Source organism: Amblyomma americanum, chromosome 7 (assembly GCF_052857255.1).
Source record: "Amblyomma americanum isolate KBUSLIRL-KWMA chromosome 7, ASM5285725v1, whole genome shotgun sequence".
NCBI classification, from domain to species: Eukaryota; Metazoa; Arthropoda; class Arachnida; order Ixodida; family Ixodidae; genus Amblyomma; species Amblyomma americanum.
This window is the reverse complement of record NC_135503.1, coordinates 62,451,618-62,476,713: the sequence shown is the minus strand read 5'-3', so window position 1 is coordinate 62,476,713 and position 25,096 is coordinate 62,451,618. Positions and strand designations below refer to the sequence as shown.

The 25,096-nt window shown below is 46.2% G+C and overlaps 2 protein-coding genes across 2 annotated transcripts; one reads left to right on the top strand and one right to left on the bottom strand.

Annotated features, from left to right (window-relative positions):
- Positions 1–348: 348 nt before the first annotated feature.
- LOC144099225 (histone acetyltransferase KAT8-like) lies at positions 349–22,292 on the bottom strand. The gene is made up of 9 exons (XM_077632372.1): positions 22,087–22,292; positions 21,916–21,993; positions 21,636–21,805; positions 21,489–21,542; positions 21,129–21,293; positions 16,303–16,392; positions 12,927–13,161; positions 5,528–5,678; positions 349–1,023 (listed from the first exon to the last, which is right to left on the bottom strand). Exons 1-9 carry the CDS (start codon positions 22,274–22,276, stop codon positions 804–806), a joined length of 1,353 nt encoding a protein of 450 aa, XP_077488498.1. The 5' UTR covers positions 22,277–22,292; the 3' UTR covers positions 349–803.
- A 290-nt stretch (positions 22,293–22,582) lies between these two features.
- Positions 22,583–23,667, top strand: LOC144099226 (peroxisome assembly protein 10-B-like). The gene has a single exon (XM_077632373.1). It carries the CDS (start codon positions 22,729–22,731, stop codon positions 23,527–23,529), a length of 801 nt encoding a protein of 266 aa, XP_077488499.1. The 5' UTR covers positions 22,583–22,728; the 3' UTR covers positions 23,530–23,667.
- Positions 23,668–25,096: the final 1,429 nt, after the last annotated feature.

Genomic DNA, 25,096 nt, shown 5'->3' with positions numbered 1-25,096 from the left:
CGGCCGCTTGCATATGCGACCTTGTGACGTCATCAAAACCTGCCCACCGGGTTGTGAGCAACCTAGTTTCTAGATAGCAACCTAGATAGTCGAAATGAAAAACCATGCAAATGTCAGCATCGTCAAAGCATAGCGGATACATACCTGCTACTGCAACTAGCAGTCTGAATATGGTGGTTGATAGACTGAAAAATTTCAAAGAAACTGATGCAAACACACAAAGAAGTTTCAACAGAAACTCCAACCAATATGAAATCTAAAATTATCGAAATCTACTCTTAAGATGACTTAAGCGTCCCCATAGTTTTTGTAGCATTGCTACATCCCCAAAACTTCACACTCCACTGCTTGTAATAAACATCCTTAAACTTTATTTTCACTATATTACAAGATAATACAACTCAAATTAAAGGAATGATGATGACTATTAAACAGTGAAAAGAAAAACAAACTATGACGAGCTAAGCACAGGGTTTGGCAAAGAATTTTGCGCTCCAAATGTCCTTCAAAATAAACACCGGCCACACGTCAATACGACTAAATGAGTGAGCACTGAGCTCAAATAAATGAGCAGAAAATTCTTCCAGGGCAACTAAATTTAGCCCTTGCACCTTGCTTCTTGGCACTCCAGGACATTCCCTATATGGAGCTTGACTGCTTCTGCCTGCACTGCAATAGAATGTGGCCTACATGCATTTGCTAAGAACGCCTCAATGCAGTTGCCATGAACTTCAGCATTTCCCAGTTTGATGGCTGCCCCAAGTGCACAGATTCGTGCAGGCCAGTGTAGAGGCAGGCGGCCCCTAGACTTTCTTTCCCTGTTTGGGCCTCTTCTTAGGAGGCGTCCACCGGAGGCACGAGGAGTCGACTTCAAGCCGGGGCCGCTTGTACTGGGCGCTCTTGAGGTGTTCTTCCACCAGCTTTGGCGTCACGCAGATTACGTGCTGGCCCTTCCAGTATTTGACCATGTTGAGACTCTGCAGCGTTGTCACTATGTCACTCTGTGTGATGCTGGTCATCTGGCTGAAATAAGATCCACACCGAAACCATTAAGTACAGAAAAAGAACAAACTGCATGGCGAGCACAGATATGTCACACCAAAGCAAAACTCCACAGAGTACAGGCTTCAGAACCAGCCCCACTTGTAGGTATATTGATTAGAAACTGCCACTAAGTTTAAATTTTGTGCTCAACTTTCACTAACAAATGCAGAGGCCATCTGCTTTGTCTTGCCTGCAGTTATGAGTCAGCACAACGGAACGATTCTAATTCCATTGCATTTACGTGCTATGAGTTTTCTCTTTCATTTTTTCATTAGCTCAAGACACATAGAGCCCGTGCTGCCATTGAGTAGGGTACTGCTTCAAGTGAAAAGCAAGTAAACACAAGATAGAATGCAAACAGAATCACCACAGGCAACAACGGTGTAAGCCAATAATGACCACGACTGCCATCTACTGGGTTGGTAGGGGATAGAAAAGTGCTGCGAGGAATTAGATTTTCGGTCGCAAAGGGTTACTAGGAAGTACGAAATGATACGGTAGCCCCCCCATAAATAATGAAAACATATGAATGATACTGCTTCCAGGTTTTATCAAATGGTAGGGAATGTTTCCTATGAGCGATTAACAAACATGAATGCATGCAAGGGTGACTCCTCACCTCAATGGCAGCACAGAGGAAAGTGCACCTGATGAAAATTAGGATTTTTTGGTGTAGAAGTGTCTCTAGAAATGCAGAGAATTATCGTATAAACGCGTGTAAGGGCCGCACTTTTTTTTCCCAGATTCGGGGGGCAAATTTCGGGGTGCGGCCCATACACGCGATTTTCGAAAAAAAATTTTTTTTTTCAAGTGAAAGCAATCCAATCTGGAATGCGCGGCATTTATTTACCGTTCAGGCATCACTCACGGAGTCTTCAGACTCCGAGCTGGTGCTGTCTTCAGGTAAATGTTCAGCCCACAGAAAGTCGTCTTCGGTCCCGTCTAAACTGTTTGAAATTCCGGTCACTTTGAAACTCCGGGTTACAATGTCAGTCGACACGGAATTCCACGCGGACAAAATTCATCCAAGCACAGTCGCGAGCGGTGCCCTCTTAAGCCGCCCTGTCGGCGTCTCGTCGTGATTGCCATTGGCCATCCATTCCGAATACTGCCTTCGAAATTCAACCTTAAAAGGCCGATTGACGCTTACATCCAGGAGTTGCAGCATGCCAGTGAGGCCGCCCGGTATCACGGCCATGTCTGTGCGGATACCGCGCAGGCGTTCCTTAACCCTACCCGTCAAGTGAGTGCGGAAGCTGTCTAAGACGAGGAGCAATCGTCGGGCCAGCATGGCGCCTGGGCGCTTCTCCCAAACGCTTTTTACCCAGTCGAGCACAAGCTCATCGTCCATCCAGCCCTTTTCTTGAGCGCGAACTACAATTCCCTTGGGGAAAACGCCTTTAGGAATCGTTTTTCTTTTCAGGATGACTTAGGGGGGCAGCTTCCGCCCGTCCGCGGTGACGCACAGCATAACGGTACACCGTTGGTGCTCCGCGCCAGTTGTCCGCACGAAAACACTCTTCTTTCCTTTCAGTTCAACTGTGCAGCTCTCGGGACAGTCGAACCACACGGGGGTCTGGTCGGCGTTTGATATCTGCGAAAATATATAGTTGTGCTCATGACGCAGACCGATGACATACTTCTGAAAGCTGAGCACCTTGTCGGTGTACACAGTCGGGGGGGCAGCCACTGGCACAGCGTGGGCCTTTGCCGAAACGATAGGCCCTTCCTCTTCAGAAATCTTCGTACCCAGCCGGCACTAGCCTTGAAGTCCTCGTGCGGTATGCTTTTAGCACGCGCCAAGGCTTGTGCCCTCACGCGCAGCATGTCCGTTGTCAGCGCGTAGCCGTTGTTCCGCACTTCCATTGAATAGCATAGCAGCTCTTCTTCAAGCTCAGGAAATTTGCATGGCTTGTCTCGGAAAGCGCGCTTTTTGGAGCGGGTATTCTTCAACGCATCCCTTTGTCCGCACCACCGTCGGACACACTTCTCGTCCACGTCAAATTTTCTGCCCGTGGCACGCTTGCCGTGTTCGAGAGCGAACTCCACTACTTTCAGTTTAAAGCCCGCAGTGTAGCTGCTGAGGTGCTTGCCCATCGTGCAACAGTGACAATGCTCGGAGGCAGTTCATGAAAAAGTGAAGAACGACAGCGCACGAGAGCAACAACTAAGCCGAGCGACCACGCTAACACAACCACCAAAAAACGCATTCTTTGACAGCCAGAATAGAACAAAGTTAGACCTGGCGATACCGATGCCGATACGGATAGCGGAAGTACAGTAGCAGAAGCTCAAGGCAGAAGAAAAGATGATGATGATGACCCGCGGCCTCGGGCGCCATCCATGGGCGGCACCTCGAAGCTCCTGTGCGCATGTATTTCGAAGGCTATTCTTGCATGTTTCCTGGAAAGTTTGGGTGCGGCCCTTACACTGATTCTTTTTTTTTTCTCAAATATTTCCTTTGGGAATACGGGGTGCGGCCCTTACACGGGTTTATACGGTAGCTGGCACGGTAATGCAGTTGGATCTCATCATTTTGTACTTGCTTATTCGAGCTGATGCTTCAGTTCCGACAAAATCACATGCACTATTTCAATGACAAAAATGGCCACTGATTGAAATGAACAAGCCTTGAAATAATTAATTTGAAAAAATCAGGAAGTAAACAACTCATAACAGTGTGGCAGCTTGTCTCGAACCCAGCAATGAGTGGCTGCACAAAAGCTGCCACTGCAACCTGTCACATGGCTCCTTTACAGGGACACTGAGTAGAAACTGAAGTAGGCCTGCATCGACAGGCACCATACACTGATCATAAGGAGACCACTCCCACCGAAAACAGAGCTTTTATAAGCTGGAAAAGGCCAAAAAACGAAATGCAGGTTCACCACCACTGACCGATTTTGCAAGTAAAATGTGTGTGTCGACATCGGCTTTTTTTGCGCAGATCTCAGAGGTCACGGTACACCATCAATCACTTCAAAATGGGGGAAACCCATCTTTTTCAGTAAGGATGTCACAAGTTTGAATCAACTGGTGGAAATAATTCTTAATCTTATTTTCTCGGCAATAATTTCTGTTTTGCTGCTGGACAAATGCCAACTTCGCTAGAGAGAGCCAGAGAAACAAATTTTACCGAGAACAATAATTTAATCGAGCTGTCCTCAGTGCCTGTTAGAGCTGTCCTTAGTGTTACACAGAAGTTGTGTGGCATCGAGTTGCAAACCGCTAAACCAAACAGTGGCGCTACTTCAATCACCTTCTTAATTATGACAGAGGTTGGTTTTTTCCCATGATTTGTTCCGATAACAACCCAGCATCCATCGAAAACAGAATCTCAATCCTCTGTTGAAGCTCTTCGGCGCTGTATTTGCCGCAGATGGATAGCTTTTCTAAACTACAGCATCGTGGAACACTACGCAGGTTTCACTTGGAGCAACCACTGTGGATGGAACTGTGATACATACATACGATCACTAGAAAACTGGGAAAGAAATGCACAGCAAACATCAGTGAAAGCTGATATGCATTCATTTCACGACTTCCTGCAAAGTGCCTGACTTGTTATACCTCAGCGTTGGTCATGCCATCCATTTTTCAACAAGAAAAGTTGACCTAGCAAGCTACTGAAGCCTTCAACGTCAGTGAAAGCTGATATGCATTCATTTCATGACTTCATGCAAAGTGCCTGACTTGTTATACCTCAGCGTTGGTCATGCCATCCATTGTTCAACAAGAAAAGTTGGCCTCGCAAGCTACTGAAGCCTTCCAAACTGTTGAGAAACAGTCAGCTGTAAGTCTCGGAGGTCATGCAGCTAGTTGCTGCATGCTGAGCACAAAGACCACTCCTCCTCCTCCTGCACTGCGCAATACCCACATGGTGCTTCATTTTTAGGTTCTCCACATCTCCAAAGAGGCAGTGCAGCTACACGGTTGTGCTGCCCTGTTGGCCGTGCACCAAGGCTGCCCAGATGCTTGGTTGAAATCATCGATGCTGAACTTTTCGCACAAATCCTCTGCAAGCTGCATAGTACGCCTTCTTCCAATTTGCAGAAGTTTAGAATGATTGGGCCAAGTTGGTGATATGTTTGGAAAACAGCTTAGCATGAATGCACATCACAAAGAGAGAGAAACACGCCACGAGCGCTTGTGACGTGTTTCTTGTCCTGCATATTTGCGCAAAACTGCTTTCCAAATGTTTCCCAATTCCTCTTGTTCAAAATCACTGCAGAGGAGAAACAACAGTGGTGTGGTGCTTTTCGTGTTTCAAAAGTGGGATGAGAAGCACTCTCAACTTGCGCCACATCCTCATGCACTCGGCAGTGATGCTGCTGGCTGTCAAGAAAGCACATCAGGTAGTGCTGCTAGGTAGATTGGCATGGTGTTACAACACCCGACGTCTGTGCTGCTATCTTGCCTTTCGTGCTGACCTCATATTGAAACCAAGGAAAAAAGTTGTAACGGATGGAAATGCTGGTCTCACCTGAGGTCCTTGATGGACAGGGCGCCACGGACGTCTCTTAGGATTTCCAGGAGCACCCAGGACCAGTAGCTGCGGTAGCTGAGCTTGCCAAGGTCTGAGAGGGGCTTCTCGGGAGATCCCACTGTGCCTTCCAGCTTGGACAATTCATAGCCTGTGCGGAAAGAAGGTACAGTAAAAGCAGACATTGGCATGAAGCATAACAACCAAGTATGTGAATGTCTGGCCGGCAACAGAGACTGACTTCATACCAGTTTGTGAAAGAAATCTCAACACTGTGCCCTGCTGGCACCACTTGAGTATTACAGTTAAACTTGGACACAACAAAATTCAGAAAAGTCCGCGATTTTTCGTTACATGCAGCTTCCGCGTGAAGACTCGAAAAGATAATGCAGAATGGGAGCCAAAATGAGGAATATAAGTGTAGATGCAGTTATCCTGAAAATGCTCACAGTAAATCCCAGTTACTTGAAGTCATAATTAAGGAGCAGTGAACCAGAAAAAAACAGACAGTAAGAAGGGAACTTGCCCTGTCTATGTTTTTACTGGTGCGCTGCTCCATAATTATGGCAAACCAACTAGCCCTGTCTTCCGTTTTGTTAAAGTCAGGAATGTGGAAAAACACTTAGTGATCATGCTGATAATGTGACTGCGGCAGCAATGGTCACCATCTCTGCCGAGCCTTGCATGGCGCCGTTATGCGTAGCGTGGAAAGAGTTGAGGAGACAGAGGCACCTGCCTATTTATTCCCACACGTCCCCTCTTAGTCTGCCTGCCTAGAAACTGACCCTTCACCTCATGTCGCCAACGCTTTCCGCCATCCGTGTTCCCGCCACGCGTGTGCCCTCAGTGCAGGAATCACGTGAGCAACCGAGTGGCGGCGATGGGAATGCACTGCTCGTCCTGTGCATTCTTTGCTGTGTCCTGTTGTTTTTTGCAGCTTTTGATCTCTAGAGCACATTCCACAGCTTTTTGAACATCAACTACTATAGTGCCATTTGGAGTGACGTTACAAAAGTAAAAGCTGCAAAGCGTGTCATGTTTACCATGTAGATGCACTGACGGCGTATTGTTTTGTATTAGTATAGTGAGACTTACTGAAACGAATTTAAAAAGAAAGGCTGCCCGCTCATGCCAGTTTAGTATAATAAGGCTTCACGGCGTGTTATGTTCGCTGCGTTCTTTCACTGCCACTGTGGATGCTCCTGATAATGGCAGTTCGTGTTTCATCACCCTAAAGTTATTATGTGGTCTGCTAAATTTCAAATAACACAGCACTAGCCCATATGTAGCCAGCGAGTGAGTTCGTTATATCAGGGTCAACCAGTGCAACACCTTCGTTACATGGAGTTCGCAAATACTCTTGCTTCAATGGGTGCAATGTGAGGGAATCAAGAAAATTTGTAACATCGAGGAATTCGCCGCATGGAGGTTCGCTACATCCAGGTTTAACTGTACACATGGCTGATAGAAAAATAAAATAAAGAAATAGACATGACCTTAACCAATTACATTCGCCATCACTTAACAAACCATAAAATAAAATGTTGCCACTAGTTGCGAAACTACAAATACAGTAACAAGTACACAAGCGTTACAACAATCAAGCTCTCTTATTACGAACCTGGGAGCGTATTCCGGAAGTTACCAGAAAGTCGAAATGTATAAATGGCTATGACTGAAGCTCCCATTGCCTTTATGAAATAAACATCAGTTGTGTCTGACTTTGCATTTTTTGGCTGTAATATGGGGGACCACTGACTACAAACTAAGTGTGCAAGAAACGCAATCCACGTGGGCGTCAGGGGTCTATACTACCACCACTACATGACAATATTCTGGAAGTGTCCACTATACTTGGACATTTCCATTTTGGCAGACAGTGATTAATTACAGCACTAAAATGCAGAGGTAATGGTTACACGATGACAGTAAACCTGCCTTACGTCAACCACCTTACGTTACCGTATTTACTCGAACGTAACGCGAGGGGTGACTTTACATGCTGCCCAGCGGGAAAAAAATAAAACCACGAATGTAACGCGAGGCTTAGGGACGCAAAACAAAGTGCCTTTAATAGACATCGTGGCCAACATGTTTACTCATCTTCCTCGCTTTCGGAGGCCGAGTTCTCAGAAACGGAGTCCTCCTTTTCGCTATCGAAGTCTCCCGGTAACTTCTGCCGCATCGATGTTGTTCGCCGCAGAGAGAATCTATTCCTCTTCATGAACGTTTGGGCCCACCCATGAGATTCTCTGAACTTCCCATCTCCCGAGCAACGTCTCTAACTTCCCAACGGACAAGCTCAACACTGACCCCATGAGACGGTTGCGCTGCTCGATAACAAAGTCCGCCACTTTTTCTCCAGCTGGTCGCGATGGCCGTGGCGAGGCTCCCGAAATCCTTTGTGGTCGGGCTCACATTTAAAAAGCCCCTCCCGCTGCAGCCGCCACCCGCGGATAGTTGACTCGTTGAGGTCAAGTCTTCAAGCTGCCGCAGAGTTCCCGACCTCTTCAGCTAACAGGATCGCTTTTCTCTTAAAACGAGCGTTGCAATGAGTACGACGCATTGCCATCGTGTGCACTGAATCAATACACCGCGAGCGACGCCACAAGAACACGACGCTATGATGCATTGAGTGCGAGGTCGCAACAAAAACAAAAAAATTGACAGAGAACAAAGCTTTGACTTTGGATGGATGAGCATTTGGCTTCCGTAGTACCCATGTTGTTAGCATAAGATCGCAAAACTGCGGAATTCGAAACCAAGCTGATTGCTTTGAAATGGCTGCACCGCGGCACTGCTTTAGGCCAATGGAAGTGCGGTATTAGATTATAATGCGAGGGTAGACTTTAAGGGGAAAAAATCCGGGAAAAAACTCTTGTTACATTCCAGTAAATACGGCATTTTGGCTGAGACTGCACTTGGTATCGCATCACTAATCATAGTGCTAACGTGAACATTACAAAATTTGTGCTGTATTTAATACAGTCAAACTACATTACAGCATACACGGGTATTACAAATTATTTGGTATATCAAACTATTTTTAAATACAGTAGCCGACGGGTAATTCGGACTCCAATAATTCGGACTTGTAAAATATTTTGGACTTCGATGAGGCACCGTCAGTCAACCCATAGAAGCGCACACATATTTGCGACGGATATTTCGGTGTTTAAATGTTCGAAAGTTCGATTTTTCAGACTAATTTCAGTCGCCTGCGGGCCAAAATCGACCAACTTATCGGCTTTTCGCTGGCGCAAAAGGCGCCATCTTGGATTGAGGTGGATTTACTCTGCAGTTGGATTGGCTTGACATACTTTCGGTAACTCATTTTTGCCAATAGAGGTCCCTGCAATCTGTGACACTTCGAGATGGCAATTGTAGTGTCATCGCCATCAACTTGCTTTTGTCGCCAATGTTGTCGCGGGCAGTTATCAGTTGTCTCACACATTAAAAATTGGTTGTTGGGGCTCGGCGGACACCTGAACCGCGCATTAAGGGAAGGGATAAAGGAGGGACTGAGAGAAGAAAGTTAGAAAGAGGTGCCATAGTGGAGGACTGCGGAATAATTTCAACCACCAGGAGATCTTTAACGTGCACTGTCATCACACAGCACACGGGTGCCTTTGCGTTTCGCCTCCATCGAAACGCGGCCGCCGCGGTCGGGTTCGAACCTGGGTACTCCGGATCAGTAGCCGAGCTCCCTAACCACTGAGCCACCGCGGCGGGTGTCATACGCTCATCATTCGCCATTTCTTCACTTGGATTTCTCCAAACCGCATCGACCGAGCGGCGCTCCGTCTTCACGAAGTTACATCCGTTCGCCGTTTGGTGACTGCGTCTGGTGGTTCCACCGCTTTGAACAAAAAGTGCCTTGTCTTTGCGTGTGTTTGACGAGCAAGTGTGGTGCACACTCGGGTTGTGGACAACATGGCCCTGCCAGTGCCGCCAGGTCTATCAAAGAAGCGTAGGAAGTATTCAACCAAACGCCGTGACCTTGCTGTCTAGCGTGCACAGTGAAAGCACAACTTTTCCGAAAATACAGGCGCAAATCGTCACCTGCAAAAGAAATTTGCCACAAGGTAAAATCAGTGACTTTTTTAAGCCGATTTCATTTCAGTAAAGTGATTTTTTTTGTACATCACGGATTTTTCGGACAGTTCGATTATTCTGACCATTTTTCGAGTCCCATTGAGTCCGAAAAATCAGTCGGCGACTGTATTTTTAACAAACACATGCATTTCTTATTTTATATACTGAAAGCTGTTTGCCACGAAACGGATATATCAAACTGCTAAGCGCCAGACTGTGCCCGCTTGGATGGCAGGCGGCAGAGTTCGCCTAACTACACGGGTGACTGGTGGTGGAGCGGCAAGCGTTCGGACCACAGTTCATGCTTCATCTCGCATTTGTCAACAGCACCTCAGAAGATTTATTCGCAAGAACAGCTGGTAGCCCAGCAGTCGGCACCGGTTTGCACCTCTCACAACTGTCGCTAGTGCTCCGGAACTAGTGAAACGCTCGGTTGTTGTAGCTTACCAGCAGCTATCCTCTGCTCACATCGGCTGTCACAGAGCGGAGGTGGTGTAACCAGCGAGGGCTTTTGTCCTGGCATCCGATTTCTTCGCTACACAGTAGTAATGCGAGGAAGACACCCTAGCTGGCATTTAGCCTGCCACTGCCGCGAGTTGCAGTGTTGTGCGCTGAAGTGAACCTAACTAGTGTTTGCCGCTTGGTTTTCTGCGACCTCCGCAATCGCCGCGAACGGCGCAGAAACGGTGCTGAAAGTACGGAAGAGGTCACTCCAAGTTGCCATTCTTTTACTGACTGCATTTATCTTCTCCAGCGTGAGTTTTTGGTGAAATTTTATATTACGAATTTCGGCTATATCAAACTATACAGTAAAAGCTCGTTAATTCGAACTTCACGGGACCGAGAAAAAAGTTCAAATTATCCGATGTTCGAATTATCGAATTGCCTCGGAAAAACTGACAAGAACCATTTGCATTACGGTATATGTACCGTACTTACTCGCGTAACGAGCCCACTCGCATAATGAACCCACCCACCCCCGATTTTTGCCCAAGAATTTGAAAAAAAAAAAGCATCAGTCGTTAACGCTTCCCCCTGTTTCGCACCGTCACGGTCCACAACGCATTTCTTGGCATTGCGCCAAGATGCTGCGCAAGATTACCTTTTGATGTTAGCTCTAGCAAGGGGGAGAAGCGAACTTTGCAGAGTGCCAGCGCTTGTCCGGTTGTGCAAGCCTGGCTTTCAATACGTTCACCTTATGGGCGACCCACAAGGAGCGAACTTGCACTGCGGATTTTGAGCGGTGCGGTGGAACGCCCACGCACCGCCGCCATGCAGCACCACAAGCAGCGGAAAACGGGCGACTGCTGCCAGACTGCTGCCACCAGGATTTAGAAACGGCGTGATTCCATATGCTCAGTAAAATGCTGAAAAGAACAGCTGTGCATTTACAAGTAAGCTATTATTTATTCAATGATGACAAAGAGGACGAATTATTCTTTGAGACCCCTTTCTGAACCAAAATAGTTAACCTGTTTGAACCTCCCGCGCTTCCTGACGTCAACCGACGTGTATTGGCTAAGCCTAACAGCTTTGAAAATCCCGAAGCAGTCTGAAAATCAGGCAGGTTTCATCGCTAGAATTTTGTGCTGTGGGCATCTTCAGACAAAGCGAAAGCTTCGTGCGACTTTTGTTTGCCATGAACATGAGGCACAGTGCAACGGCAACGACGAGTTCGTGGTGAAGCGAGAGGTCGCTTCGGCAGGCGCAGCCATGTTGTAGAAGCGGGCGGAAGTCAGATGCTGTCGCGCCCTGATTGGTTCGCGCTGAGAGCCGACGTTGGCCGCTTCCGGCCAGTGGCTGATCGCCGGGCGATGCTAAAAGCCAGCGTCACGATCGCAACTGACCGCGTGCTTCCGCTGGCGACTGATGGGTGGAAGGATGAATGACACTCGCAAGGAAAAAAAAAGTTTTTTGCACGTAATTTGTAGCGCCCGTCCGAAGTCATAGTCTTTCATGGGCGTTGGCTGGGATCGCGCTGCCAGTACGTATCCGTATTTCCGAATTAACAGCGCTCTAATTAACGTGTATTTCATTGCGAGTTTCTGAGGCTGCGCGGAAATCAGGGTAGGTAGCCCTCACCGTGGCCGCCAACCCCTACGCTCCGGCGCCGCCGGCCGCCGCGCCGGTGATGGCGCCATTTAGGCTTTACCCACTCTTCCACTCTTTTATCTGGCTCTCTCTTCTGTCCCCGTTTAGGGCGTGCGCAGCCTCTAACTATGCAGAGGTGCTTTTTTTTTGGCCATGTGCTATGTGCCAGGCCGCTAGACATGGCGGCGCATAGTTCGAATTATCCGTAACGGAACCGATTCGCTTTCGAATTAACGGGCTGTTTTATACAGAGATCTCTATGGAGCTTGGCCGGACCAAGTATTGTAGCTTGAATTATCCGAAAATTCGAATTATCGAGGTAAGAATTAACGAGCTTTTACTGTATGATGATTTTTTACCAGTTCGCTGTAACGAGGTTTCACTGTAAATATACAATTTATATTAAAGCAATCAAAAGCAGAAGCAGACAACTGTGTTTGATTTAAAAAATGTCTGGTATGCATATTTGCAGAATATCACAATGCTTTCTAAGCTCTCTAGAGCGGTTACTGTTCCTCGCCAACGCTCATGGTGATGACGAGGTACTTTAGGGAAGTGGTTGCCAGCAAATGGCCCTTTTCATTTTATGGTTGCCACATCCTTTCAGGGCGAGGAAAAGGGTTGTCACAGGTGCTGGGAGACGGTTCTGGCCTCTGTCCTTGTGGGAAGCTCGTTTTCTGACTGTGGGGCAAGTTTACAGCGCCTCCTTGTTTGCTTTAACTGAGCGTTGCAACTATGGTTGTTTGTTTTACCCAAGTTGCTGTGCCACTGATTTATCTAATACACATTGTGACGGTAACACCGTTCCAGTTCATAATAGGCGAGTGTTCATTAACTGCCACTATTATTATAAGTAGGCTCAAGTGTATTGCGTCAATGAACTTAAAATTCAGAGCAAGAACACGGACAAAGGAAAGCTAAAGGAAAGAAAAACACACCACTTATTCATCTATCCTATATCTTTTCTAGTCACCAGAAGCCCTCCACATGTTGCACGATTGTCTCAAGTTGAGATGGAGCCATCAATGCTCACGGCTTTTGAAATTCTAGCTCTCTTTATTGAAGGTATTCGACATACCACCCAAACTGCGCACATTGACGCTGGCATACATCTTCCAAAACCAGAGAAATGCCAAGAACATCATAAAGAAAGAAAAAAGAACCAAGGGACCTTCAAGAACAGGTCATGCCAAAAGTGCCGCTGCCCACTCACTGAAAGCAATGAGGAACTTCCCGTATCCCTTGCGCTGGTAGGGGGGCATGGTGAGGATGCAGGCCACGTTGTTGCCATCGGGCGACTCCTTCTCCTTGGAGAAATAACCCACCAGATGGGCCCCGTGCTTGTCAACCTCACACAGCACATAGAAGATGAACGGCTCCACATCAAAGTACAGCGTCTTGTGGTCCAGGAACAGCTTGGCCAGCAGGCATAGGTTCTGGCAGTAGATCTGCATACACACATGCGAGAGTCAAGGTAACCATGTGACTGGATCATCTAACAAAGCACAGTATTGTCTACCAGCTGCGTATACAAGGCTGAACGAACTTGAATCAAGTGCAGACTCACCCACAACTATTAACACTAAATCACTATTTATTTCCCAGTGGGCGAGGCATCAGAACCAGTGCTAAACGTTGGCTTGCCATGATTATTAAACTTCGTCGTTTAACACAGCGAATAATTAGACAACTTTCTGTTCTTTTGACAAGAGCACTACCCAAAGGAGATGGTAGCCAATGCAAAGCATGCAATATCGAAAGCATTTGCTAAAACCAGCTCAGAGCATGGACTGTTGTAATAATTTCGGAATGATGAACAAGCATTAGAATAAGTTTCACAATCTACTTGTACAGGTTGCACATGACGTAACAGTATAGCATGTAGAACACATGATCGATGCTGACTTACTCTAATGAACATAACTGTCTGTAATGTTTTCCTCATACAAATGTCAATGAAGTTCTTAAAGGTGCTCTAAAGAAGATTCTCAGCTGGCCTTTTTATCACGGGAATTCAATCTACACGTTCCAAGCATTCTTGGAAATTTTGAATTATTGTTCTGTGGTGTCGATTTCCCTAGTAATTCGGATTAAATGTCTTTTTTTTTTTAACTGACCTTTGAGAGTAGGTGTCAGCCAACGCGTGCAGTGCCATTTAGCAAGTCGCGTGGCCGTCTGCCACTCTGCCATCGACGGAATGATACACACCGTATTTACTCGCGAATAACCCACCCCTGCGTATAACCCGCACCCTAAACTTTGAACTCCACGAAAAAAAAAACGCATATAACCCACATGTTTACCTGAAAAAAAAAAGGGGGGCACTAGTCGGGTACAACATTTGAAGACAGGAGAGGCCCCCTCACCCAGATGACCGAAGCACAGCAGCCAATTGCCTCCGCGACTAAAGAAATAGTCCAACTCAAAAAATTGTGACTGCTTCTAAAACGCGTATTTCTCGGTATAAATAAGATTTGTGTATCTTGATGAGTGGTTTGGTAAAACTATCATGATAGAAATGCTACAGCACATGCCGGATCGCGAGAGAAAAATAACTCCGTGCATTCTAAAACGCTGTGCGTCGTCTGCTATGGAGCAAGATCGACGGCACCGAACGACACGCGAACGACGCCCTGCTAGACGCTGGGCTATCTTATCATACTGCTGCCAACGATCGATCGTTTGTGCGCTGAGCTGGCAGCAACGAATCTTTGCATTGGAGGTTGCTTTCACAAATCTTTTCGGTTGAGAAACTCGTAGATTGGTTTCATCCGCGCACGCTTTTCTCATTTATCCTGATAATGGTTTTGCTCCATCACTTCGCCATGTCCGACGAGAAATGTAGGGGCACAGTACACAAACACACCCGCCACTCACAGTAGGTACCAGACTTTGGCAAACTCTCCTCGTCGTAACTTCACTTAGGAGCAAACCAAAACACCACAGAACAAGCAGGCACGATGTTTGTTTGCAGCGGTGTGTCGCCGCGGGATCCTGTTTCCAGACGAAGCGCAGCACAGCGTCACCGATGTTCGCTGTAATCTTCTTTCGTCGGCTCACGGCTCAGAACAAACGCACGCGGCACAAACGTGCATCGTAAGCTCGCAATAATATTTCCGGCATGACAGACACCAACAAACAATACGAATTCACTCTGACAAAGGGAGACGCACACAGCTGACACGACCCGGCCCAGTTTGAAGCGAGGGCGGCCTTGTTAGGCATGTTCTCCATCGGTGGGGTCATTGGCCATCCGGATCATGACGTCACCTGAAGTGCGCGCCTATTGGCGGAGGCTCGTGCGCATTCGCCTTTGAGGGGCAAATGCCGCTGCCTTAAAGAGTTGTACCCGACTATAGACAGGTACAACTGCACACTCAGTGATCATTTCATTTTCAGCACATTTATTCAAACGACCACCACCACGTCACTGGTTATCCAGTTCTCAATAGTCGACGCTCTCACTGCTGCCATCCGAGGCTTCATCGCCCCTCTCAAAGACGAAATCGCCCTCGGAACCATCCAAGCTGTTATTGATGGCACATTTTTTAAACCTTTTACGCATCAAGTAAACCGGTATCGCTTTCTACGCATCCACGATTCACTGGCGCAGCAATGGAATATCGGGCACGCGTCCCGGCGGTGTGAGGGCATAAAGGCTGTCGGACATACAGCCGCTTCACGTGTGCCGTGAACGGCTTGTTCAGGCACACGTCGAGTGGCTGTAGCATGGACACGTCATGCCGCCAGGTATTATAAAGAGGTCACTGCCGGCCTCAGCGAGGCGCGCCTTCACCGCATCAGTGCAAAAGCCTCGGAAGGAATCCAGTACGAGCAGCAGCTCTGTTGCCAATTTCTTCGGCAGTGGCTATAATCTTTAGCTTCCCTTTTGCTGTGAAACACTACCGCCGAGTCGCACTCATGACGCCAAAACAAAGAAGGCAAACAGTGCAAACTGAGGTGTAGTACACAAAACAGCGCCTGATACTAAGCTCAACAACGCTGGCTAAAGAAAACGTGGCCAATGGCGTGGGGAAGAACAAACAGACTATGAATGTGGATTTGGCTATGCCTTTCGTTGGCCCCTCATCAGCTTGACAAGCGTCGATGACGATGGGGATGGCGGACTACACGGGGGAGGCCACCGCACATTGCCGTGAAGCCGACCCCCCCACCCCCAAAGAAAAAATTTTGCAGATAACCTGCACCCCCACTTTTTAAACACGTTTCTTTTTCAAATTTTGGTGTGGGTTATACACAAGCAAATAAAGCGGAACAAGACGGTTTTAGGAATGCGCAATATTGTTTGTGTCACTGAAAGACAAAAACCTCGATGTAACGTAGTTCGCGATAAAACGAAGTTTTCCTCGAAAAGTACTAGTACTTGGTTATAAGCATCAATAGCAACCAGTAATTCAGATAGTCGCATATTTGAATTCCTCACAAAAAATTTTGTAAATGAGTTTTTACCTATGCAATACCTTCTATGCACCAAACACCACTGATAATCTCAAGTTTAATATGACGCTTTCTGGTCCCATTTTGATATAACTATGCTATAATGCCAGGACAGAATGTTGCCCCATTACCTTGTGATCTCTGCCATCGACCTCCCATAAGCAGACAGTGCCTTGCCTGTAGATTTCCTTGCCAGGAGGCTGCCTCCATGTGCACTCGCTCTGGGGAAAAAAGGTGACATCAACCACAATACATCAACACACCAGCGAAACCATCAGATATATTACACAAATCTGGAGAAGGACGGCAGAATCAAACTCTGCTGAAAAGCCACAAAAATGATGTGTGCTTTCATGCATTAGATTATGCTGTTCAGACTTCTCGAGACCAGGGGACGACAGCCAATAAACCATAGACTAAGTATGCTACCATGCTACAGCATCAGGCAGCCACAAACTTGATCCGAAGAAAGGCTCCTACACTCTCTATACCACTTTTACTGCACACAACCATGACTGCAGCACATTCTTTGCCTCAAGGTGGCCTAAAAAAAGATCAAGTGCTTCCACAAGAGTAGGTTTTTATATAATTATGCACAGGCATTAGTATAGACCAGGGGTCAAACATGTAACCTGCAAAACCTTCTCCTGCAGCCCAGTGAGCCTACCGATTTCTGCCTCTTGTCCTGATAATGTAACACAACTTTTCGTCTTTTTTCTCTCTCTGGTGGTGTAAAACAGCAATAATCCCTAAATGTTCACTCATCCCTGCCTACATCAATACTTGGTTTTTAGTGAGAAGGACATAAAATGTTTTGCTATGACAGGACAAAAAAATAAAACTGGGAATTTTTTTTCATGAGTGGACTTCTTAGCTGGAGCTCTTCTATGCGAAGCATACAAGCCACCTCACCAGACACCAGAAGCTGGAAGCATGAAACATGTTCAGGGCCACAGCCCCACAAAATCTGACAAATTTGGAAGAATTAAAAGCCAAATGATGTAAATTGACGTCTATTGAAGATACAGAATGTAAAAATGTATCATATCAGTTAATATGGAGTCAAAGGCAATTACTGTTCATTAAAAAGACGCAGAGCAGAGATTGTGATACCATGTACATAATGAGATGTCACAAAACATCCTCACTAGGAGTCATTCGGAGCATACTTGTAGCCACTCAGAGCCACTTGGAACTGCTCGGGGCCACTCGTAGCTGCTCGGAACTAATGAGTGCGCGGAGCACGCGCCCTTGCCTGTCTTCCTCTGATCTCCGGGTCGTTCGGACATGCCATTGAACCAGAGCCAACTCTAAGTTATGAGATTTAACACCAGTGAAGAAGAAGCATGCTGCAGCTGCTGAACGGAAGTGACGGTCTTGTCAAAATCCTGTGGTACACAAACGTGGCCTGGCAGCAAAGGGCTCACCTTGACAGTGTGATCCCACAGCGAATGCGAGAGACGATGAGCGTATGCAACGGAAGCACCAGTTAGACCCCAAGCTGCAGCAACGCAAGGCTGAAGACTAACACAGCAAGGGTGCAGCAGAGGTTATATGCGCGAATAAGTTACCATAGCATTCCTTATGCTATCGCTAAATGTACACCGGTGTTGCTATGAATTTTTCCTTTGATTTCTATGCTCTACTTCATTTTTGCATAATTTCTCACTTTTAATTCCTTTTTTCTTTTTGCCTTGGACACCTCCTGCCTTTCATGTCCCCATTCCGCCTACTATCCTGAGAAAACAAATGTCGGCCAAGGTGACACCGCCGAATCCCGGCCACGGCGGCTGCATTCTGACGGAGGCGGAACACAAAAATGCTCGTGTGCTGTGCAGTGTTCAGCAGACGTAAAAGAAGCCGTGGTCCTTCATAGCCTCATGTGTCACCTCGGGACTGAAAACTTATATACAAAATGCATTAAATCTTCCCAACCAGAGAAAATTTTCAACTTTTATACTGATAATGTGCATTCAGCTCATCTGACAGAACAATGCATGCAACGTGTGGAGGTCGTAGGCTCAGCTCCCACCGGTGACACTGTCCTTTCTTATACAATTGAATTCGATTATGTCGAACTCGGTTAAATTGAATTATCCTTTATATCAAATAATTTCTAAGAACTGTACAGCCACAATGGGAATGTATAGAAAAATGTACAGCTATATTGCACAAAAATTAGGTGCCACATCCGATAGATCAAACTTCGGACAACTGTGGTTGACTCAAGAAGCTGGCTTTCCCTCAGCACATCTCCGGCGGTTAGCTTTTTCGCATGAATCTGAGAGTGCCACTGCTGCTATGGTGCTACCTGCGATGTGCAGACCAATAATGACGCTTTTTATCCATGAAGTAGGCGGCGACATGTAGCCAGCCAACCAGGTTTTTAGAACATTGTGCCAATTGTAACCGAGTTGTCATGCAGTTCGCAGGTATGCGGCGCGAAACGTGAAACGTGAGCCGTGAAACGGCAGAGCCACCTCTTTTCCACGAAACTGAAAATTATCAAGCAAGTTAAATGAGGTGGCAAAAAATCCTAAGTCGCCACAGTGTACAAGATTACGGGAAGCCCGCTGAGCGCCATTTTGAAGAACAAGGCTGATGTTCAGGCAAAAGTAGAGAAGAGACCCAGCAGAACGATGCTTGCAGAATGTGCTTTCGGTTCCAGTGACCTACGGGTTCAACCAAAGAGCATGGATGACCTGCAAACTTTTTGCCAAGTGGCTGAATTCTTGGAACAATGACCTGGTGGGCCAAGATCGCAACGTCTGCCTCATCGTATACGACTGCTGTGCCCACCATTACAGTGCAACGTTGCACTTCATGCCGAACGCTATGCCAGTGCTTCAAGCATTGGACCGGGGGATATTTTGTATGGTGAAGGTTGGTTGTAGGAAACGTCTGATTGAACAGCTTATGCAGAACATGTGGACTGGAAAAGACCTAAAAACTGACCTCTTAGGAGCCCTGTTTATGCTGTGTAGGTCATGGAATGATATCAAAAACGAAAATATACAGAACTGCTTCCGACATTCTGGTCTCTGCTTTCCCAAAGAAGACGGGGCAACTTCTTTGCTGAGTGAGCCCGACAAAGCTGTCATGGGTCTTGATGCTCTGTGGAACCAGTTGTCCAAATTTCCTGGTGCTATTTGTGATGAAGCAACTGTAAGCAACTCTGTCTCCGCGAATGAAATCATCATTGATGATGTCGCAAATAACCAGGACACGATTGATGAAAACTGTGACGAGGACTTGAGAAAACGTGTGCCCACATGCTTCGACTACTCTGTGCGCTTAGCATGGTTCGTCACTATAGCACATCGAAAAAATGCTGCGGTCTCAAATGTTCGAAGTCTATCAACAACAATGAAAACTGTGTTCTCTCTGAGGCAAAGAAGAAACATAAAAAATTTGGCTATTTTGCTCCACAATCAGCGCGCAGTAACTGCCTATCATTAGAAATAAATTTTTTCCACCTCAATCTAATTTCATGTTATATCGATTTCATAGGCATAGTTCAATATATGCAGATTGAACTGCACTTTGTTCTAAATTATCTCCTATCTAAAATGATACCTTAATTACTGTCCCTCAGTAACAAAACACAAAACAGAACTCTTTCCCTATTATTTTTTTCTAACAGCAAAGATCATTGGCTTCTTTCATATATCCCCTTCAAGTGCTATATCCAAATTTGTGGCTGTGACGTCAACAATATCAAATCCTCATGTACAAGGTAAAATATGCCCATAAATGTGGAGGCGATCAAATGTGCTGAAAGAAAGCTGAAAAAATCAAGTGCACAAAAATATCAAGCCAGGAACGCGACATACAGAAGAATATGGTCTTAAAAATGGGCACCTCTGTGTCTACCAGTAACTCCGCTATGGTTGCAGTGACTGCATGTCTCAATCCGCTTTTTGAAGCGGAAGCTTCACTACGCGAGGCTTTCAAGAGGGTCGTGTAGTTGCGTTTATGACCTTGAAAAACATTAGAGGTCAAACCGTGGAACAAAGTCACATAGGCCATGGAGCAAAGTCACGTAGGCCATGATGGCGCATACATGCCAAACCAAGATGGTGGACCACCCCCCAAATATCTCGAAGGTCAAGGTCAACAGTTGAACAGCTGGGACAGCTTGTAATGCTGTACGACGGTGATGTCATATTTGAGAAAACAAGCACATCAATCATGGAGATAGATACTCTGCTTGACAACGGGGGTGGAGCCACCATCTGTGACGTCAATGGAGAGCTGTGTATATATTGCAACGCTTAACCAGTGGCGAGCCGGTGGGGGGTCGAAACCGGTTTTGCGATGGAGGAGGAAGAACATCCTGCCGTGACAGCGCACCGGAAAGCGAAGCTTCAATGTTTCAATGAGGGTAGGAAGAAACGCCGTGCCAAAGAGACAGAAGAAGAATGTGCGACACATGTCGAGAAACAACAGAAGTGTGCTACTGCAAAGAAACAGCAGAAAGTACTTCAGGCGGTACGTCTAACCAGCGACACAGAGTCAGCGTATTCTTTCGCTTCTCACCAGGTTTAACCAAAGCTAATCCAAAGCTCATTTTTTGCCTTCGTATGACAAGAATGAGGAGAAAAAAAAGGGTATAATAGACACCTTGAAAGTAGATATATGAAGACTTAACAGAAAATGCATAATTAATGACTGGGAAGGGCAGTGCTTTCTGTGCAGTCTTGGCATGCTGCTACAAAATTTCTCCTCTGGGTAATAATTAGCACCTGACGGGGATACGTCCTTAATCAGCAACTTGCAGAAACAAATGCATTAGTCATTCAAACTCTTCAAGTGCCATGGCACTGTCCCTCCTAACAGCAGTGTATCCGTCCACAGCTGAAGGGACCTTAGAGCATCTGATGCAAATTTGACATCTGCTCCTTTCACAGATAAGCTGCATATGATAGCATTAACGTGCAGCCCTCTATATATTTACCTGATGGTAACGGTAGGTCTTCTCAAGCTTCATGTACTTCAGGCAGAATTCACAGATCCACAGCTTCGGCACTTTTCCATATTCATCAGGGAAAGGTGAGAAATACCAGGCATCTATTTCATACTTTCCAAACTGGATTCTGTCAACATATTTGACTTTTGTGATCTGTTGATTACAAATAAACAAAAAGCAGCATAAATAATTAAGTTAACAGACGTGCAGAAAAAAAAGACAACAAAAGCACTTCAAACTCCCTCAGGAGAATAAACAAATGCACAAGCACTAGAACAGAAGACACGAGCACTTTGAAACTTTGTTAGTATTCGTAAATTTAGAGATGTAACGGGGTTTGGAACTTACTGCCTCGTGTTCTTTTTCAAGGGCAGCAGTTGTCGGGTCCATTTCGGCGTAAGTCTGAAACAGGAACAATGCAAAGCTCAATCACTTCCTGCAAACTGCAATTTCGTTGCCAGCGTAAACAGAATATATTAGCGGCAGAATAATTACCTTCTGAATATGATTAATCTCATCGTGCCTCCGCTTCTGGTTTCGCGTAATCTTTCGATCCGACTGCTCTATGCAGTCAGTCTGCGTCATTGGGTTCTTCATTTCTTCGGTTTGCGAAGACGTCAGATTGAACCGGTCCCTGTCAACCCACTCATCAAGGCGGCGGTTATCTGCACAAACGAGCACACACACACAGACAGTGCCAAAAATGCGTAATCAGCGACAGTTCGAGGTGAAAATCAATCCCACAGTACGCTCCGACAGGCGACGCGATACATACATCCTTCGTAGTGAACGTAGTACTCCCACTTCCTTTCGTCTTGATCGCATTGGCGAACTTGAATAATTTCGGCAGGGTCTGCACGTACCACGGCAACGCATTACTTCAGAAACATTACTGGTGAAAGATGATTGCAAGACACGCACGAACTTTTGAAACCGTCAAACTTACGCCAAGTGTCGTCGCTACGGCGCACCATGTAGTGTTCTCCTATCTTAGGTGCTCCTTCCATGATCTGTTCCGCATTTTGCCTATTGCGACTTCTTTCAGATGCTCCATGTGTTTTGTTCGGGCTTGTGTTTTCCGACTGAAAACGCGCATCTTTTGTTTGAGCGACTGAGGAACGACCGTCCTCCGACATTTTGACATGGTACTTGGCTTGGCTACACCTGCTGATGGCTCGGGCTTAATTTTTTAATGCGCGTTAAGAAGAACTCCAGAAAGGTACAACTCTACAAGACGAGTCACAAAACAAGACTGCTTATATTTCAATAATGTTTTGTAAAACATTTATGCAGAAACAAAACAAAAGCGTCAACTATATGCTATTTCTATCGTTGATTTGTATGGCTTGTGCCGACTTGTGACCACTTGTGGCGAGTCAGCTGGACGATAAACGATAATTTCATGGAGGAAAAAAGCGTGAAACAAGGAAGGAAGTGCCTGATGTTTTATGCGTTCAAGGTGGAGAACTCGTGAAAGGATGCACGTAGCGAAAAACATATGAAGTGGCTTTGTGTTCGTGTTATGTGCATCTTAAACTGTGTCTCGTCGTAGCTTCAGGGCACAAAGACCGAACTGACGGGAGTGAAAATGCCTCGATTCAAGCCCGCACTGCAGCCAGAAATCTTGCGAGCCCATCAGAAGGACGAGCAGCACATTGCATCGTTGCAGAAAGACGTGTCGGAAATCGTCCGAGCAGTTCTAGGAATACAACGATGGATGCGGTGGCGTTTACAAGTCGACGCAGTCTCCAGCCTCGTTTACTACTGCGCCACAACGCTGAGCGGATTCCAGACTTTAGGCGAGGAGTACGTGCACATCGTGCAGCTGGGCCGATCCCTCAAGAATGTTCCCACTCTTGCACAGAGGCTGACATTCGTCGTTCTCCAGTCGTTTGGTGGTAACATAATTAGCGGCGCTCTGAGGCTTCTCAGAAAGAAACGAAACGTTGACAGTGCAACGCTGAGCACGCTCTTTGCCAGAACATTGCAACTGCATGTAATACTGTTTTATCTTCTCGGCGGCTACTACAGTCCTGCCAAGCGGGTGGCGGGAATCAGATACGTGCTGATAAGGAACTGGCTTTCAACGCCAGACGTCGCCAGGTACTACAAACTGTTAGGCTGGCTTTCGCTTATCGAGTTTGGTGTGTCTCTTCAGTCGGCGGTTCGGTCACTGAGATCGTCGGGAATCCGCGAGAACACCGACGCCCAGTTGTCAAAATACAGTTGCTCAATGTGCGTGGACAGTGCGAAAAATGCGTCCGCGATCCCGTGCGGCCACGTTTACTGCTGGTATTGCATCACAGATTGGTTAAGAACAAACAGGCACTGCCCGCTGTGTAGGACGCCCTGTGAACCGCAGCATACTGTGCTGCTTCAAAATGTTTAATGATCTTGCCCACAGTATGTAACATGAACACGGGTGTCCAGGCTGGAGCCAGTTTCTAGCCTAGGTGATAGGAGTTTTTTTTTTTTTTTTTCCAGGTTTCTGGACATGTCAACAATCTGTGACTAAAGCGAAAATGCTGTCATATTTAACATGTTCAGTATTTAAATTCCCTATGCTTTAGCAACTTTTATTAAGGCGGGTTTATAAAATTCATTATTAATGCGAAAGCATTATTTCCCATTAACACAAAAGCTGGCGTCCACTGTCCATGGCACAAAATTCGGAAGATATCAGAACTTGAATAAAATCATATTCGACAGAAGTCTGTCTGGCTGGGTTCTTGAAATAATTGAGAGAAAACTGACGCCAAGCACTATCAAAACTTCTGACGCGGTGCCAAATCTCATTTTGGTGTTGCATCATCGTGACCAATGCACCTGCGCATGACCACTATGCATTGCTTGGACATGTGGATCATGATTTTTGCCTGCCAGCGTGCAGCACTTGGCAGTGCCTGCATTATCACTCTACGTCAACATGCGCAGAGTACTGGACTCCAGGTGGCAATACAGTGCAATCAAGCTATAAACTGGCCTTGTGCTGGTTTTGCAGTCATTGAGTGTAGCAGCATAAGAAGCATGCGGAACATTAATCTGTTCGTCTACCTTGTGAAATTCTACATATAATGCTTTCACATTCGCACACATAAACAGTCGAAAGTGTCTCTGCCGAATTTTTTGGGGTCTGACCAGTGCAGCTTGACTGCAGACATTTTTGTGCGTTGTTAAATGCATCAACGTCCATTTTTCTTTGTGGAATGCTCTGTGTGCATGAAGTTTGGAGCATAATTCTGTGCTGTGACATAACCGCGCTGCCTGTTCACTGAAGTGTTCGTGTTAGGCAGCCAATTTAGCTTGTGCCGCAATCTCGAGAGCGAAACTGGCCGGCTGCACTGCATGCACAAATGTACACGGCTTGTAGGCTTTCATATCAGTTGATAACTGTCTGCTATTCATGCTGGACACATCGTGGGTAAACAGCGCATGATTAATTACCCAAATTATAAAACTGGCGCTACAAACTGATCTTTCCAGCAGCAATAGTATGCGAGCTGCAGTAGATCCACAGACACTGTTGCCCAGGGCCGCATGGAGCTTATATTTTTCTGTGGTATGAATTCTGCTTCCAGAATGGGAAAGACGAGCGGTTATAAAAATCTAAACAGTCCAACCCTATCAAAAGCATGCTGCACATAAGACCAGGTTAAAAACATAAATATCTTAAGATATCTCCTTAAGGCATGTTTTTTGGGGTCACAATGGTTTCCTTCATTACATCATTATTGTCCACGCGTATCTTTTAATAAATATGCAGTTTTTAAGTAATGAGAGCCGAGTGCGAGAGTTAAAGCTGGTTTGAACTCGGATAAATTCCACAGTCTTTCTCTGTGATAGGATGATTTTGGACAAATGTCCAAGTTGAAGACATTTAGCCGTAATGCACTCAAAAGGTACTCAGACCGTGCTGTCCGGGATGAGGACGTTCTGATCAATTGAGGACATCTTCA